The 19,298-nt window shown below is 43.3% G+C and overlaps 1 protein-coding gene across 7 annotated transcripts in view; it reads right to left on the bottom strand.

Annotated features, from left to right (window-relative positions):
• LOC1276693 (glutamate receptor 1) overlaps positions 1-9,463 on the bottom strand; it is a 63,877-nt gene extending 54,414 nt beyond the window's left edge. For 2 of the 7 annotated variants that reach the window (XM_061644849.1, XM_061644842.1), the window contains exons 1-2: positions 8,967-9,463; positions 6,264-7,064 (exon numbers count right to left, since the gene is read on the bottom strand). In XM_061644849.1, coding sequence (XP_061500833.1) covers positions 6,264-6,468 — 205 coding nt within the window. In that variant the 5' untranslated portion in view covers positions 6,469-7,064; positions 8,967-9,463. Of the gene's footprint in view, positions 1-6,263; positions 7,068-8,966 lie in introns of all 7 variants that reach the window. The other 5 variants (XM_061644843.1, XM_061644845.1, XM_061644846.1 and 2 more) reach the window with 5 other exon arrangements.
• Between the last annotated feature and the right edge of the window lie 9,835 nt (positions 9,464-19,298).

The raw sequence follows: 19,298 nt of genomic DNA, 5'->3' as shown, positions 1-19,298 counted from the left end.
ACCGCTCCACGAGAGTGTGGCATGTTTGCTGCTAACCGGCAGGGAACAAATTTCTGGGGAGTTACTGCTATCTATCTATTGCCGCTTTCCATCGCTCCGGTGGACGATTATCTTGGTGCTCGGTGTTGTATCACTAACACCAGGAAAGGACCTACTTATTTGCGTCACTGGTATCGTTTGGTAGCGAAGGCAAGAAGCTGTGTGTGTGTGTGTGTTGGTCGCTTTTTCTGATCTGCAAACGCGCCGGAGCAACTGTAAGCAGCAGCGAAACTGGCTGGTGGCTGGGAATGGTTGGTTGGAAAGTTAAAAAGTATCACAAATCTGTGATGGTAGCGCGGCCTGTGGTGTAGATGTAAATAAGCACTTTTTATCGCTAGCTGAAAACTTTCAAGCATCCCGGGGTTCTGGGGGGTGTTTTGCGCCAAACAGAAGGATAACGTTGCTGCTTCGGAAGAAAGTTTTGGCGGCGAAACGCCAACGGTTGCTCTCTCCATTTGGATGGCTGTATCGGGGCAGCAGACAAGCACAATTTCTTCTCCACGCTGCTGTGATAGTTAAAATTCCTACTTGCCTTGAAATAACCTTCCCTCCAATTGGCCCAGCGAGCGTTGTCGTACGGTCGTTGTTTATGTAGAATAATTTTGCCGAAAAAGAATTTTGCAATATGCAAAGTCGGACTGTCTTTTTCGGCGCCGCTGCACACACAAAAAAAAAACTGTGCTTTGTGAATAAATTTCAAAGCAATTTATTTCAATTTTGTTTTTGCAAAGGATTGTCGCTTTCGTCGCACAAAATGTTCTGCTGGGTGTTGTTTTCCAGCAGTCAGCACGCTTTTGTTATGCTCAAATATGGCATTTAAATATGAACAGACAGGATGCATAAGCCTTCCGATTCGATGGGCCGTCCCTTCTGGCTGGCGGGACCGAAGTTGTGGAAGGTATGATTTAATTAAAAGATTACCGCATATGTTAGCCACAGCCACGAGGCTATTGGATTGTCGGTGATTGAATTTAGATAAGATGGTTTCAATTAAAATAATTCGCAGTGAGTGATTTACTGGATACTCTTTAAACGAGAGACCACTACGGCACGCACCTATATATATAAAGGATTGAAGCGAAACGAGTGCTTAAAATCGCATTTCAAAAAGCTAAGCATTCGTTTGAACTTCGCACGGGGAAACTTTATCTTCAGGATTAATTTGTTGTGCTTCAGTGCCCGTGTCTTCACGCTTGTCATAGTCAAGCAACTAGATAGGCGCAGCTCCGAGCTTTACAACTCGGATAACCAAAACGGTTCCATAATTAAATCGGTAACATTTGTTTGTCGAGTTTCCTCCTCGCTCCCCCCGAACGCCTCGGAGGATGTGGTAACGATTTTAAGTGTGTAAATTATTTCAAAACCAGCTGTCGACGACAGTGTCAAAACCGGGGCATGCTCAGCGAAAAACGGAAGACACCGGCACAGGAAATTAATTATAAACAATCAATTCTACATTCTCGACAGTGCGCCGTTCCTGTAGCTTTCTCCCGAGCAAAACCCGATTCCCAAGAAACAGCCATCTAGTTTGATGAGTTTGCCGCGCCACAACCGCAACGTGCAGCGTCGTCCTTAACGGCGCCCACAGTCGTATGCTACTGCTCGCTGGCTGGAAATCGGAGGAAGTTTTTAATCACATCAAGATGTTGAATTTAACCAAATATCCGCTGCTCTGTAGCGTGAAGCAATGCGTAAATGGATTGGAAGCGGGAATGGAGTGGCGTGGCGCGTTGTTGGCACCATGCTGGCAATCGCAACCGAAACATACCGACAACTTAAAGGCTTTTTTTCTCGGTAGTGTGTGTTTGCGTTGGTTGGGAAAATGTTTGGTTTTGTTTTTCGAGTTTTCGGTGGCGTTTAGGCTCAAATCAAGCGAAAGTAAGTGTTACGCTTCAGTTAGAACGCTTTAGCCGCTCGTGGATGCTGTGTGGTGGTGATTTGTAGGACAAAAGTTCCGATTCTTTTGCTTGAGAAAAACCACCAAACCGCTGCGCAAGACAGTTAAAATCGTGCGAAAATAAAAGTTTCTCTCTCCTGTGCGCGCTTTGTGCAATCTGATCTTTATTCCCATTTTCAAGGCTAAACGGACATCATTAATCCATCCGCAATAAGTAAAGGAAAAAAGCGGATAACAAAGTTTGAACAGCTCGAACGGTTTCGAAGCCGCTTTTTGCTTATCACGGGCAAGGTATTTTAACGCTTTGCTGCAAGCCCCACTTGAGCTTGGTGTTGCTGCAACTTTGAAGAACTTGTTTTCCCGTTTCTTTGTGTTTTTTGCCATTCTTTTAAATTCTTTAATCTGCTTTATCCTTTTACCACCAGCAGGCACAGTGGTCGAGTGTGGCATATCGATTCGCCACTGTGAAACGATGAAATTGAGTCACACCACTAACCAAAAATTGCAAAAAGGCTTGAAGTAGCACCACTTTCTCGTATAAAGTTTGCAATATGAATGCCGTTCCCTTGTGACGGGTTGGGGTTTGAATCATAATACCTTATAAGAAGAACAGGGAAAACAGTGGAAAAGTACTTTAAGCTTTGAGAGTTTTTTTTGTTGTAGCAGCGTAAATGAAACTCTTTTCTCAAGATGTTATGATTTTCTCTTTTTTCAAGCACAAAAATATTTCCTCGACTACGAAAAAAAAAACGAGACCTAGGCCGGCTATTCTTCCGGCCTGTTACAGATCTAAGCGTTTTATGGAAGCTTTTCTTTCGACCACTGCGCAACGAGCGCGAAAAAAACAGCGAATCATGAAACCAGATGCCTAGGAAAGAATTCCGAAAAAATTAACCCTGCATAATTAAGCCAGACTTGGTTCTGGCTCTAGGAGAAGCCATGTTTTTTTCTACTCGCCTCTACCCTAATGTATCAAAACAAAGCGAGAAGAGTGTGAAGGCGAGACCTTTTTCAATTGTCTTCATCAAGTTTCAACCGAATTAAAAGTCTAATGATTTTAATAATCATTTGATTTTTGGAGCCTCTTCATCTGTCCATGCCTTCCAAGTGATTCAAGAAAACAAAAGAGTACGAGTTTGCTTTTGAATAATAATGCGCCTCCCCTGTTTTTTTCCTGCATTCAAAGGGTGAAAAGGCATAGGCAAAAGCGGAGGCAAAAAAACAGGCAGAAAAGTCTAAATTATACCCCAGCGTACGTCTTGCTACGTGAGAAAGCTGAAAGACATTCCCGGTTTTCGCAAGGATAAAATGCAAAAGCTGCTCGGCCGACAGCGCTCGATTGCGTGATCAATTTTCCACTCAACTTGAGCGATTCTGTGTACATCATGCGTGCTTGGTGCAAGGGAGTGAAGAACACCGGTTGATGCCAACGGTGAAGATACGACCGAAAAAGCACTCCCAATGTGCCAATCCGCACGTATGAAAGGAATAAAGCAATCGGAAAAATGTGTCTCGGCGACACAAAGTCAAAAGTGCATCAATGCAGAAACTGCAGCGTGTGAATGCTCACATACAAACACAAAAAAAAAAATATGAGAAGGTACTACAAGGTACACTACGACTTGCCTAGAACGAATACACCTACACACACAGTGGTGCAATTTTCACAAAAAGGCACATCATCGACAAGCTTCACGGTCATTGGGCTGGTGGTGGTGGGCTGATTGAAGTGATGACGGTGATAGGCGGAAAGCAGGAGCGAAAACGGGTAAGGTGTTATTTGAAAGCATGTACCAACATCACACGTTTTATTCGGGGACTCGTTGAGACGGACGGATACAGTTGGAGGGCAGGTGAAACAGAATGGAGAGAAAACAGTAAAATTGATGGATTCCTGCTCGAATAAAAAGGCTGCTGCAGTGGCTAACAGGCGACTCCCGCTTGCGAACGTTCCCGTACGATCGATTTGACATTGATGAATGCACGTCAGGGCAGACAAGTTCGACCTACGGGAAGAGGCGCTCGAGTAGAATGATGTAATTTTTGGGAAGGTGAAAATTTTCCCCAGCTCGATATAAAATCACTTCAAAAGGCTTCTTTCTACGCTGACGATACTCGCACAACAGAGGATTTTCTGATCGTTAGTCGCTAGTCGAAAGGTCGATAACAACCTTTTCTTGTGAACTGAAACCAAACGCATGATTAAAAAGCGCATTGAGAGAAGATATGTTGGACCAACCAAAAAAAACTTCCTACGTTTCGTCTGTACGCAACAGGAATACTAATGCGAATGATGCGCCTGCTGTTGCAGGGTGAGATTCGTTTTGGCTTGGAAAAAGTGTGCCATGGACACGAAAAAAATACCCCCGGCAGGACGAAAAGTGTCAAAAGAACGACCATCGCAGTGTATCGCGTGCAGCACAAGGATGCTTTTCGCTTTTTGACTGCACAATCAGCAGCAACACGGTACCGTGTGGAGTGTACGCAAGTGCGAGGAAATTCGATGGTAAGAAGCATGCTCCGGCTGTCCACACTTGCGAATATTTATCGCGTACGCTGAAACTCATCACCAGATCGTCCCGTGGACGGTGAACGGATGGACCTTAACAGTGTGTTTTTTTGTGGATGTGAAGGGACCTCAAGCGCATACCCAAGCACATCCGAGGCCGTATTAGAGCGTTTGGGAGTGTCCGTGTCCCTGTTTTTTTTTTTCTACAGGAGTTTCTTGCGTGAACGGGCGCACCAAAAGCTGCCCATGCCTGATTTCATTTCATTGCGCGTGAATGCGTTTCTAAGGGTGCAACCAAGTGTGACAGCTTCATCGAGGTATCCGATATGCTCTGGCTGCGGTCGAGTTTAATAAGCGGGTGTATTGTTCGGCGAACCCCTTTTTTTGGGCCACCGGGGAAGGCGCTGTCATCGACTTTAAGGTCATATGCTTTAGTGAGGTTTTTTTTTGGGGAGAGCAAGCATTTCTGATTTTACTTAAAGTAACTGGATATTCGCGTAATATGCCGTAAAAAAGGATACGATTTTAAGGAATTTAACATAACTGATATTGGGAGCCTTCACGATTCTAGTTAGTTTTTTGTATGGAGTTTGACAGTTGGAGATTGAAATCATGTAAACACTCCATACAAAACCACACAAAAATCTAGCCTACAATTTTCAGTCTAGATTATTCTAGAAACAAAGCTAGAATTAGATTCGAGTACCTGCTCGAAAACACGGGTTTGTTTACATTTATCCCAAGGTGCATTAAAGAGATCAGGTGATGCAATATAGAATCAAAGTTTATGTAGTCCAGGTGGTCTCATAGCATTTTTTTTATAATCAATTTTGAGCATAACTTTTTAGAAGAACGAGTGAAAACTTTTGCTCAAAAGATCTTTCTAGAATACTCAAAACACTCTTAAAATCTTCATTCAGAAGCAGAGGCGATAAAAATCAGCCTTCTAAATTCATACACCTTGGGATAAGCCCACCTGTATATTATACTCACTTAGATAGCTGCTCGAAAACTGCTATACAATGCAAACAGCTGACAGGCTGAAATTTCAGCCTACGAACTTACAACGGAAAGGGCCTCATTGCTTTTTATACTATTTTTTCTTCTCTTTCTTTTTGTGAATAAAACTGCAGACGTTTAAGGCCTTATTTAGCCTGGGATATGATATCTGTCTGTAATTTATTGTCTTCGGTACAGGATAGTAATGGTTACTTTTGAGGTTACAATTTATACAACATTGGACCGCATTCATTGTCTCAAGAGCTGCAATATCTATCATGAGTAGTTCCTTGCGGGTTATGTACCTCTATTGGACCGTTATTACGTTAACGTTATCCATCACTTTTTGGAGGACATTTTGAAAAGGGACAAAGAGGAGTTTTGACCTAAAGTGGACGGTTTATAACCCAACTAGAAAGGAACTAGAAAGACAATATTCTCTTTGGAGAATCAACCATTCCCCACTGAGAGAAGAACCCAAAAGATAGGCTTCGGGATGTGTCCAATATCCGATATGAAATGTGTCCAAACTATGGTATGATAAAAATAGCTTTCAATCAATTCCCAAAAATCCTGAGTGGTACCTTAGCTATCGATTTAAAGTGCCTTCAAAACCAGACTAGCTACAGCCAAAGAATAGAAGTGATCCTTCGTCAAAATCGTCAACGCAGTGAAAGGATCCTTGCGTCAGTAACATCCATTTCAGTACCGTGGTTCGAAACTTTCGGTCTACTTTACATCGGTATCCGACAACAGTTGTCCACACCTCGTTCAGACACTGCCAAAACCTCGCTCGCAACCCACAAAAGAAACACTTACCTAGCGGGATCTTTTCGGTCGGCGGTTGGGCGTTCGCGCTCACCGGCGTTTGCATATGGCTGAGGGCGACCAGCAGCAGCGCGGCCGCTAATGGGAGCATAATGGTTGGTTTCGATCTTCGCACTACTCCTGCCGGCGACGCAGCATTAGTAGACCGCCAGCTGCGGGAACTGCTGTTGGCGCTCGTGCCAGTGATTAATTCCATAATTATCGCCCGTTATGCTTTCGGCTTCCGGGACAGTGTGGGCTCGTGCACCAACCGGCACATACACTCATGTACACGAAGAGAGAGCAAGACGCATACAGACACACGCGCGCACAGGGGCACACACAGACATCAGTTGAGAAAAACACACACAAACACACGCACTTGGAGACTTTTTGCTTGTTTTGTATGTACTTTCGCTCTTTCCGGATATCAACAGGACACGGAACAACGATCGTTGTCGCTATTTTGCTTCTTTTCTTCCCGCAGACTACGGCTGCATGCCGTTAGTGGAAAGTAAATCGCTGCAATCACGGCACACCCCTCTACTACACAATGAGGTGAAACTACAACACAATGCACAGCACCGGGGACAGGTTGTATTTAAATGTGGCGATTTCACGATTGCTTGCTTTGCTTCCGCTTTCCGCACCAAACACCAAACCGGCCACTCGAATAAACAGCTTCGCTTTTGGAGCAGCTTTTTTCCTGCCCTGTTGTTGTTGTTGTTGTTGTAGCTTTATTTAACTGCTGCTGATGCGTGGTAATAAATATTGCTTGCCTTTCAAACGATGGCACCGGAGCGACATGATGGCCTGCTTTGGGAAGCGTGAGGGAGAGAAGAATAAAGAGAGGGCAATGGGTAACAATTTAATTTCAAGGGGTTTGTTGACAAAAATAAGAGGACAAAGGCAAGCTGGTTGCTGTGAAGAAGTTTTGCCACGGGATTAGAGTAACAGGAAGGCTCGGAAAAACAATTTCCTTCCCAAAACAAGGGAAGCCTGTTCCTCAGCTGGCGTAAGGCTGCGACGGTGCAAGGGTTCAAAAATTTGAATCGTAAAAATTCTATTATTTTATCACTCAAACCGTGCGTTGGCACCGTTCGTTCGCACACAAGGCAATCCATAAATTACATCACCCGGGCGTTATAAATCGTTTGCCACGATGACATATTGATTTGAATAAAGCACGCGCGCGCTATCGAAGCCAAGGTCCCGCTGGCTTAACAGCCAGCGCCCTGACTTTTGAGTGTGCGCTTGTTTTTTTTTTTCTTGCTGTTTTGTCGAGCATCAAACGCCTACAAACGATCGGGCTGTTCCACGGAACGAAACGAAAAGCATCGGAAAAGCCTTTTTTGCCTGCCGCTCAACCGTAACCGCTGCTTTACGATTCCGGGCCGTCGAAAAACACGTCGCGCCGTTGTGCTGTACCTTTCTGTCGCAGCGCTCTTTCTCCCTGCTGCGTTTCTGCGTTACTTTCTTTGCGTTTGTCTTAGGGCACGGGTTTTGGGGCTGGGTTGTGGGTGTGAGTGTCTCTGTGCGAAGAAGGGAAAAATCGATCGAATTTTCACTTTTCGGCAATGGTTACACTGTTGTCGTCAACCGGTGTTAGATGTAAGTATTTTTTTTCTCTGTATTTATTTTTGCGTTTATCACGAAATCGAGACTTTTTCACCTCTTATCGCGCACTTGTGAATCGAATTGCGTGGATTGATTTATGTTGCGCGTGGGATGAGCTCCATGCCTTTCAACACTGGCAGGGGGAGGGTTCTGTTTTTTTTGTTTCATGTTTTTTTGCAGCCAAAAATTGAGGAAAGGCAAAATTGATTTTATTTATCGTGAAACCGCACAACATTACGGGGAGTTAGCGCAGCATTTCAGAAACTATTCACGAACATCACAAAACCATTTAAGCGTGTCGAAACTTTTGGAGCATATTAAATAAACTTCTTAGCTTCTACTGGTAAACCATTGTGTGCTCGTTTTCACCCTCCAATCAAACCCATCCCACGACCACCAACGCTCAATCACGGCGCACACCTATTAACGTGAGCAGGTGAAAAAGTTTACTGCTCCCGCGACCCCTCCACACACACACACATCCTTCGCGCGTGCTGCGTGTTGCAAAACAAACGACCAACTTTTCCACTGGACTGGTGTGTGTTTTTCGTTTTGTTTTGCTCCCTTTTGCCGCACCTTTCACTACATTTTAATATTATCCACCGGGAGCAGCGACATTGATAAATGCCGGACACAGGCCACACAATCACACAATCATCAAACAACGCGCAGTATATCCTTCGAAGGTAAGGGGGGTTGAGACGCCACACAGCCACACAAATACACAACAGCGAGATAGACACACAAAAAGCACTAAGGATGGTTGCCAGCAAGACCGCAAGCAAGAAAAGCCAGTGATTTATTGCCTTTTCACGTACAATTTTCAAATGCTTTCAGCCTGATTTAGACGTACGGAGGGCGATCCGGCTCGGCACAAGGGGATTGACGAGTTGCGCTGCCTGCCTGCTCAACCCTCCACCCCCATCTGCCTGCCTGTTGACACTTGCGGGCTTTTGCATGAAAAATGAACCAAGCAAACTTTGACCGAACAAAACGCCGGGAGGGTTTGTAGGCACACAACGGGGTAGGCTGCTCTTTTTATCCCGCCTCATCCGGTGCTAAGCTTCCGTTTTAGCATTGAGCGGGTTTTGCACTTACATTTGTTTATATCACTTGCGAGGTACAGGAAGCACACACCACGGCACAGCTAGCTAGACGGGGGGGGCTTTACAGCCGTAGCGCCACTTTTACACGGAACATCATCCCGTACGTGATTCGTTTTGCTGCCACTGGTGCTGCCACTGCTGCTGCTGCTTTTGCGTCACTTCCGAGAAAGGATCACTCGGAACACTTTCCAATTTTCTCTCGCTCTTTGAAAATGGGAAGCCAACCTTTGCCACTGCACCGATATGTACCATTAAAGCAGTCGCAATCAGCAGTCACCTGTGAACGTGGCCTAGGAAAACGCCTTCCAAAACGGCCTTCACGTCCTTTGCAGCCTGGTTCACTGTTTCTCCTATTCTTTTTCCTGTTCTTTTTTTTCCCACAAAAAGCTTCCTGACATATCACTCTTTCCGTTCCGGTAGCGAAACAACCGTTTGCCTACGCGCCCATCGTGACTGACGTCTGGTTTAGTACTAAGCCAGCTGCATCCAAGGTAGGGCCCCGTTCGCAAGCCACGCGAAGGTTAAACCGGTTCGGGTCGTCCGTTTTGGTACTAAAACAGGGGAGGCTGCTGCTGCTGCTGCTGCTGCCGTGTTTGCTGCATCCAGCATCCATGCGCTGAGAGAAAGAAGGATCCCGGGATGAGAGCTCCCGCACTGAGAGCTGCATGAGATGAGCGTGAGAAGGGAGCGAGATGAGCGTGATGGTGTGTGAGATGAGATAGGGCTCACGCTTGGGAAGAGAGAGTACGCTCGGGGTTAAATCTCTGGGAGGCTCGAGACACTGATGTACGTGTAAAGCGAGTAGAAATTGGGCGAGAGCTTGGAAGGAAGCATAAAATGAAGCAAAAAAAAAGCTGTAGGTCAAGAAAAATGTGTAGTAGTGTGTAGTAGCTCCGATAGTAACAACAACGAGAAGGACGACTAATAATGGGGTACTCCACTAGATGGCAGCAGTAGTACCAGTTTTGAAACAACTTGTCAATAGATTCTTAAATTAAATTCTAAAAAGAAGACATTGAAGAAGGTTTACGGTACGGGTCTTCTTAAATTTGTTAGTGCGTATAGGAATTCCTCCTTACAATTCCCTTTGGAGATTTCTTATGACAAACGGACTTGATGCCATATTAACTATCAAGGCCTGAAGCAGACATCTTCTACCACATCCTATCTACGGGTGTAATTGAATTCGCTTTTTTCCACATTTCTCTACACACAACGGAATTGTGAAAGGATTCATCTGGATTTGACAGGTAGAATGATATACGCTACGTGTTCGTTTCGATTGAAAGAAGCTTCTGCCGGCGTATGCAGCAAGGCACCAAAAGTTAACCGGTACCCAAATATGTATTTTTCATACCGAGATACTGGAGATACTTGCACGCTTGCGATGCGTAGAGTTATCAATCAGCAAAAAAAAAGGGAGGAAAAATCCTCCCTGAATGGTTTCATCTGCAAATCCTCTGCTGTGTAAATAATTCTCTTAATCGAGCAGTGTATGATTGCTTCCAACCAACGAGGGAGCGTGTACACACACACACACACACGCAAAAAACCCTGCCACCTCCCTTTGCTGCACTTGTGGCTCAATCACGAGTGACATTCATAAGAATGACTTTTCCCTTTTTCCTACCTTCTTGAAACACAAGAACGACAACTTTTGGCATGTTTTTTTCTGCCTTGTTTCTCTTTCCTTAGCTCCTACATAAAAGCCTCCAGCCAAGGCGGAATAATTCACTGCCACCAAAACGATGGCGAAAGTATGATGGCACAAGAGAGATAGAGAGCTACAACAACAGCAGCAGCAGCAGCAAGAAGGAGAATAAAAAAAGCCGAGACCTAGCAATCGGTACGAATCTTGATTCGCTTCCGTTTGGTTACACATTCCTGGGAGAAAAAGTCGGCAAGAAACTAGTACCGGAAGCTACGCAAAACTTCATCATACGCGGATATTGCTCCCAATGCTGGGGGGTTCCTTCAGGCCTTGGCACACGGCATCCGAAGAATGGTCTGCTTGCGCATACAAGCACACAGCACATAGGTGTAGGCGGAATTGGAAATATAAATTACGTGCACGCCTTGATAGCATCGGCCCAGGGAGTCGGCTGCTCGCGCTCGCTTGGATCGCCCGTTACCGAGGAGCATTTGCATTTTTATCTGGTACCGCGCGCACTTTTTATCTACTATCGTGTCGATATTTCATTTTCATATGCATATTATGCGGTACGGAAGTTCCGTACTGCCGTGTTTTGTGCTGTAGTTTTGTTGTTCGGGTTTCGGGGTTTTTTTTTTCTCTCTCCGGCTGGAAGAGAACTGTAACAAGCTTAAATTGTTCGGTAAAAGTGTGCACTGCTGTCTACTGTACTTCCTAAAAACGTTTCATTTTATTGTTTTATGGGTTTCGAGTACTTCTATACAATTGCAGTTAGTAAATTAGATTGTTCGAAACAGTGTACCGTATCGAATTCCAGCAACACGTTATCCATTATGCCTTTGTACGACACGAAAAGGTCATGCGTCTTGTATTATTTCCTCTCAGGAAACATTTCATTTCCGTTTCTTCTTGACCGAGCGGCTGCGTGACCGTTGAAAGAATCCTGTAATTGAACGGTGCCAACAAGAATCTTTTGCGAAGCAACACACACACACGCACTCACAAAGAATGGTTTTAACAGCAACAAAAAAAAAGCACGGCAATAACGCTCTAACGGTCACGCTTTAATTGTTGTTTGGGGAGCCGCACGGCCGCAATATCAAGCGGAACAAATAAACCAATTTCTGCCGAACGCATTCACGCATGAGTACACCTGCGAGTGAGATGGCTATGGGGCCGGCGAGGAAGGTACTGGCAACTGCCAATGTGCTGCTTTGTGATTTTGGTGTGGAGCAATCGTAAAATTTCGCACGATCACGAACGCTTAAAGTATTTCTGTTTTTTTTCTTCTTATTCGGTTTGTTCGTTTCAGACGCTACATTTGAGCAACCGTTCCAATGCATCATTTTTAAGGACCCAAAAGTGCTCTCGCGGGGAATGGTTGAGTGTTTGGTATTATTGCTTTTCATTTTCAGTCGTAATTTAGATGTAATAATGCTAATAGAGTGTTTAAAATGGGAAGGAAAACGCCCCAAATGATTTATGAGCAACGCAAAAGGGACAGAGTTAAATGCAAAGTTATTTATTTCCTCAAAGCACACACTCATTAATTATACGCTACATGTGCACTGTGTATAAGACCAAAAACAAAACATGCTCTTGTTTAAGTATAATACAACAAACGACTTATTGGGAAGACAAATTCTAGTTGTAAAGCATAAACAGGAAAGGAAAGAAACAAGCAGCTAATTGGAAAATTTGTTGCACGAATGTTATTCGTTTCGGTTGAAAAACCTCAAGAAACATAAACCTGATGGACAATTACTTTCACAAAACCATTAAAAGTAGGTTTTGATTTTTCGTTTTAATTTTTAATGAGCTTGAAGCTTTCAATTTTTTGTACCCTGTATTTCAATAGCGAAATTTTTGCCGTTCGGACTCCAATGATCGAGCTTGTTTGCTCGAAGAAGTTGGTTTTGTGTAGGAACTCTGACATCTGTCACTTGTACCTTTTCGTAGAATCTGTGTCCCCCCCCCCACTGCACTTGTAAATGTGTTTGCTTTCACTTGGCCGTGTACTTGTGAGCCGTGAGTTTTTGCCGTTTACTTTGAAGAAAAGTCAAGTAAAGCTAACACGCTGCTAACATTGCCAGCGTTCTAATTTGTGCCCCGCGTTGACAACTTTTATTTCGCGCAAAGCAAAGCACAGCTTGCTGTCGGCACCATGTTCGTTGTCATGTTTACCGATCGATTTAACTTGAATCAGATAGCAGCCTGTGCGGCAGCAGCAGTAGCAACAGCGGGAGCATAAAATGTATCCGCCAAAGCTGCACTGCAATTGCTTCCGACGTTGGAGGAGAGACAAGTGCTTTATCCCGTTTCATTAACACCAAACAAAAGGCGCTGAAGCTTTACATACCACCCCTTTCTGCGATAGTGGCTGGTGGATTGGTTTAAAAAACAACAAGCAAGCGCAAAGCCATCGATGGAGGGCTCGCTGTGCTTGGTCGCACAGCTCAAAAAATGACTTTCAAACTGATTTGCATAACACAGCGAAAGGCTTTCTATTATATTTGCTATCACCACCCGTTCGTTCCCTCTAGCGCGGTGATAATCGTTCAGCTTCCGTGTTCCGGAATTGTATCCGCTTTCCCCCCCGTCTGGGACCGGGGGACGGGATCCGATCCCGATAGCAGCAAAGGGTTGATTGCATCGCCCAACAGCGGAATCAGTGTGTCTGTGTAATCACGGAGAGGGCACAATTGGAAGCGTGCAGGAAAAATGGGAAAACAAGAAAACGTCACGAAAGTATGCCTGAATGTCTTCGGAAACTACCCCGCCCATTTCAGCCGATTATGGGAATCAACCATGGCCACGGTTGATCGCCGATCAAATAGAATCGGGCTGAGCAGCGGGCGAAACGGGGTCTTTGGGAGGACATTCTTCTGCACGGGGTTTCTCGATATTGGATTTCAGAGATCAGCGTAATTTGGACGCTTTTTGTTACGCAGATTCGCGTAAAAGTTTTTTCATTTGCCTGGTTGGAAAATGTTTGTTTTTGGAAGAAGCCTTCGTCGACGCGTGAAGAGGAGCTGATTCCTGATGGTGATGATGATGATGATGATGCTAGTGATAATGATGACTGTGAGCAAAATTTGGTCTGAAAACACTGCTGGCCGTATATTAGACGTGAAATGTTTGTTTTAAAAAGAAACTTTTGCTCATTGCTTTGCTAACGAATTTTTGAGCTGAGTGTAATCAACTAGGATCGGAACCAGATGGTGAGGTGAGATAGGTGACGAAGTTTTGTTTCGAAAACTTTGAGAGGGAATGAACTAAACTGATTGTCTATGCAACGGATTTAAAACATTGGTGGATGTTAATGCATCGATGCCTCTTAAACGTTACATCAAGCAACACAACAGAATTTTCCATTTCCACCACTCTTTATTAAACTCAATTGAAGATGAGTCTGTCCTTTTCTTAAACTAGTTAGGTCTCAATGTCCCTTGTATTGTATAACAGATACAGTCGAGCGCCGTTTATCCGGGCTTCTCAGGACTTGACCTCACGACCTCGCGGATATGCGAATGACCCGGATAATGAGTCAAATGATATATTTTATCACCAATTCCTGATCAATGTTTGAAAAATTATCGTTTTTTTTATTTTTGATAAAAATAACCCAGTTTTTATCAACTTCAAGTTTTTCCAATGAGAATATTTGAAATTTGCCATGAATTAGAGCGTTTTTGTGATGACAATGTGCGCTTATAACCGCTTTTTAAAATATCCTCCTCATAACGCAATGTCCCCTTTATATTGAACTGTCATTTCTCAACAGCACGGATTAACGGTCAGCCGGATAAAAGTTACCCGGATAAACGACGCTCCACTGTACTTCTTGATAATAATAGCTCAAGACCATGACGTTCCATGGCGTTTCTTTTTCCTCAAAAAGACCTATTTTATCAGTTTATTTTAACAAATATTATAGTAAACTTACTACTTTTCAAAGAAGCTAGACGGAATAGCTGCTACGTTGACAAATTTTACTAAAAAAGTAGTTTTGATAAGCCTTTTCAACACAACGTTCTCTACAATCTTTTGCAATCGTTTCATAATTCACCCAACCACACTAGATAAGCTTCACTTTATAGCCTTAGCCATTAGCACCCCTTCTCGATGCGTCTTAATTTTACGCGAATGCAACAAAACCCCGCCGTCCCCGGGGGCCGTTAGTTGCTCCAAGCAAATGCTTTTTGCGCAATTGGCCACACATCATTCCGCCTGCCTGCACAATCCCCCCAAAAGTGGATTGCATCGCTAACCACACGGCGCGTAAGCTAGGGTGGGCACACCATTTGCTGATTAAATTTGCTGCATGCAGCTGTAATATTTCGATGCTTGCAGATGCAGATGGGAAAGGAAAGTAAAAAAGCAAGACAAACAGTTAACAAAAACTGGCTCATTTGCGTGCCCGTTGAAAGGTCTACTCCGTCTCGCTTTGCTCGCTCATGTTAGACAGGGGAAGTTAATTTGCAACCTCGTTACACGTAGTTTTTAGACTGTTTTGTTCAATGTCGGTGTGCAGTTTTTTTTTCCGATTTTCCCGCTCCATCTCCACCAGTTCATCTAAATTGTTCCATCGAAGTGTGATGCTCGTTTGAACACTCCGAGTCAGCTGATACGGAGCAGCGAAGCGCCATTATATCGGTGGCTGTCAAGCGAAGCGGATTTGCAGGTTTTTTTTCTTTCGTTTCCATTTTCCACCTCTCCGGTTCAAATCAAAGCGAACGGCAACAACAGCATGATGGGCTACAGGGAAATGAAGGTTTAAATGAATGCCTTTTCAGTTGGAAACATTTAATGACTGGCAAACGCACGGGGTTTTTGTTGTTGTTGCTTTGCTCATACAAGCGTGTGTCCATTCTATGTTTTACCTCTGAAGCCCTCTCTGTAATTCTCGCTCTCTTTGCCATTTTAAATAATGATTGTATCGTAACGATTGAAATCGAGTTAGTGAGTATTAATGAAGTCGAGATAGCTTTGAGCGAAGAATGGTTTACATTAAAACATATGCTCAGATTTTTCCCGTTTGCAAAGGAGACGACTTATGCAAACAATTTAAGCTTTATAAAATTATAGAAAAAACAACACTTTGTGCAACATGAAAGAACCGCACCGTCAGTGCCATAGTAACAGCCACAGCGAGGGCAGTAAGGGTCCTTCTTTTCATCTCATATATAATTTATTTTTCTCGCTTTTCCTCTGTTCTTTGAAAAGGGGTTGAATTTGCACACACACACACACACACACACACACACACACACACACACACACACACACACACACACACACACACACACACACACGTATGAACGACGCATTTCAACACTTTACAGCAGCATTTTCCCAGCCGGGTGTGAGTAAAGTCAACTTTTGTGCGCAAAAGTTCACACGGTGTATTTTTTTTTGTTGTTGTGTGTGTGTGGCTTTTGTCCCTTTTTGCGATCAGACAATGCATGCAAAATGGCTACATAATCGGTTTAAATTTGGCACACTCTCTGTGGCGCTCTGTGCTGTTTGGGCGAGTGGGCCTGCCGCTTGGTTGTTTGAACATTCAGGTAATGTTGCCGTGCAAGTCAGACTCGCTGCAAAGAATGGTAATGGAGAGCTAGCAACAAATACAAAAAAAAAAAGAATTACAATGTAATAAACCGGTGTTTTCTAGCTGATACGAGGAGTTTTTAGGAAAGGTACAATTCCGAGACAACAGACACGAACATGGGCGTACGTGTTGAGCGTATAAATCACTTTGCAAATCATATTTTCTTGCATCATCATGCTGTAAATTTCGATCCGCTAACGAGTGTGTGCTGGAAGTTTTGGCTAAATTTCCAGGGGACAGTTAAGGAATGGGATGTAACTGCAGATTGAATATGCATTGAGCACAATTACAATTCCTCTGCTGCGTTGCACCTGGAAGAAATATCAATAACTGAAAAATAATGTTTTATAAAGGGTAGAGGCAAGATTGGTTTTAATATTGTTGGCTATGGATATGTGTCGAAGTTGGGATGAAAATTTGTACAATTCGAATGTTAGAATCGGACATTTACCTGTACGAAACATTGGAGTTTGTTAATTACACGTTTAATGATAAAACGCCTGTTCAATCAACTTGATTTTTATCCTTTTGTAGGCTCTTTTAAAACTCTTTAATGTCAATCCCAAGCAGCACTCCACAAATGCTTGTATTTCCCTATTATAATGCATTCCCCTTTTTACACTAGCAAAAAAGTAAAAAACAACAGCTTGCATATTCAACATTTCTATTACAGTTGCGTCCCACATTTGCCCAAGGGAGTACTCTATTTATTCTGTTAAAGTCAACCCATCTTATTCGCGTGATGGTACGAATGCTGTCCTGGTTGCCATCCACCACCGCCCGACCGCAGCTGTGTCGTGCTGGTCGTTATGGTGGTTAAAGTTAGCGGTGGCAAACGGTCCTGTATCTGGTCTCTGGCATCTCTTTTGGCAGGCGGGTGGTTTTTTTTAATGTTTCGCTCTGATTGCCACACACATACGTACGGTTGTACCACAGCGGAGGAGAAACACACTCCTAACAAAGCACACCGTCACACAATGTTGAGCTTACACCAGAAACTTGCGGTGTGTGAGCTCGGGCACCCATAAGGAAACCGCACTGAGCAGCAGCAGCAGCAGCGCCAGGAAAGGCATCGGGAGATTGGAAATTGGATTATTTTTATTTCTCGTTCCGCTCCTTTCTGCTTCACGTTCGCTTAAAGCAACACTCATCAGCCCGCAATGGGAGTGTATTTTGGTGAGTGGAATATGGTGAGAAACAAACAAAAAAAAAAGGAAAAAAAAAAAACATACGAGGAGTGAAAATTTTCCATTTTCCACCATTAACCCGATGCAGGGCCCGATACTGTAACCCGAGCCGGCTCGCGAACCGGGACGGGACTAGAGTGCATTCATCTTTTCTATTCATATTTATGGCTTCACTTCCTCTCGCTCCGTCTTTCTCTCTCTCTCTTTACTTGCGTTGAGTATAATATAGTATTATTGTTCAAACATAAACATAATCATATTTTTCCGGTCCGGTACGATTGCATTTACTAGCATGGCACGTAGCCTGGAAGTCGACGCTGTCAATTACTGGTTTAATGGTGACCAAATGGCAATGGCGGAGCAGCAAAGAGTTGGAAGGATGGGAAAGTGTTGTAAAAGGCTGCAACAAAGCGTTGAAATGAAATGAAAGCTACAATGTAGGAAGGACACTACAGTATAGTTTGTTCAACGAACTGTAGAGAAAGTTACTGCACCTTTGTGTGTAAAAGCTTTCTGTTTTTGTTTATCTTAGCTTGTTTTAGTTAGTCGTAAAGTAGCATTGAAGGCGTTAATTCGTATGTGGAAATATTATTTCTTCCTGAAATAATCAAAATTCCATTATAATTTCATAAAATTCGTATAATCGATTGAATAACAGCACTCAATGCATGGTTGCAATGAATCAACATGCTACGGATATACTGCATTCGATGGGCATCCTTTGTTATTCGTCTGACAGTTTGAAGGCTTTGAGTGACAGAAGAGCTATAGCTTTCATGTAAGCTGCAGCCTGAATTCGTGCCAGCAAGCTATTTCAAGGAGTAACATATGTAACATGAGCATTAAATTATGCCTGATCGACATAAACGAAAGCATTGAAATTGATCAACATGTAGTTGTAGTTGTGATTGGGTCCTGCAATAACGCTAATAATCATTAACTTAAAAGATGATACTCTTTTTACTGGTATTGTAATATCAAACAACACATGCAATATTTATTATTTGTATTTTTTATAAACAGTTTTTTTTTATTAAACTATTCGTAAATGACCGAGGATTTGAATTGTATTGAATTTCAAAACAGTACAGCCTTATATCGAACTTATAATTCCCATCAAACGAGAGTGAAAAAAGTATTAAAAAGCCGACAAAGGCTGCACCGGGTAGGCTAGTAAATAAACGATCAAACTTTACCCATTAAATGCGTATATGCTCAAGGCAGCACACCATAACCAAGTCCTGTGTATGAGAGCGAGTTTAAAGCCAATGTGCGAGCAGCGAGAGCGATCCAGAAAAGTTGCTAAACGTTGAGGTGGTTTAAGAAAGTCTCATTTATCATCACTTAATAACAATAAAAGTTGTACGCCTCATATGGCTAGCACCGGCAACGAAATAATGGATTAAGCACTACGCCCGACGTTGCTTTTAAAGGAAATAGATCATTACTGTTTTTTCTTGTTCTTCTTTTTCTTACTGTCTCACTAGCCTCATGCTTTAAACATCACACGCAACAATAGCATAAAGTTGCTGAAATCATTATTATGCTCGCGCGTTTCCTACCCTTCCCTGCACGGCGAAACCCCAGCTCGCTTGCCTCTTGTACGGATTATATGAATGCAGGATAAAAATGATCATAAATTATGAAAAATATGGATATGTATGCATCGCACAGCGCCCCACAAACACACACACACACATGCTCCGAAAAGCGCCATAATGGCTTTATTTAAAAGGAAATTGTATCATTACCGCTACGTGATTGCTTTTGCTCGCAGCAAAAACACGAAAAAAAAATGGGAGGATATTGTCACTTTTGTTGTTATAAGCGCATGAAATATTGATGGTTAAATCAGGTTTATCTTGCTGTCATTAT

Source organism: Anopheles gambiae, chromosome 2 (assembly GCF_943734735.2).
Source record: "Anopheles gambiae chromosome 2, idAnoGambNW_F1_1, whole genome shotgun sequence".
Taxonomy (NCBI): Eukaryota; Metazoa; Arthropoda; class Insecta; order Diptera; family Culicidae; genus Anopheles; species Anopheles gambiae.
Note: the sequence above shows the minus strand (reverse complement) of the source record. Positions and strands in the feature narration are given on the sequence as shown.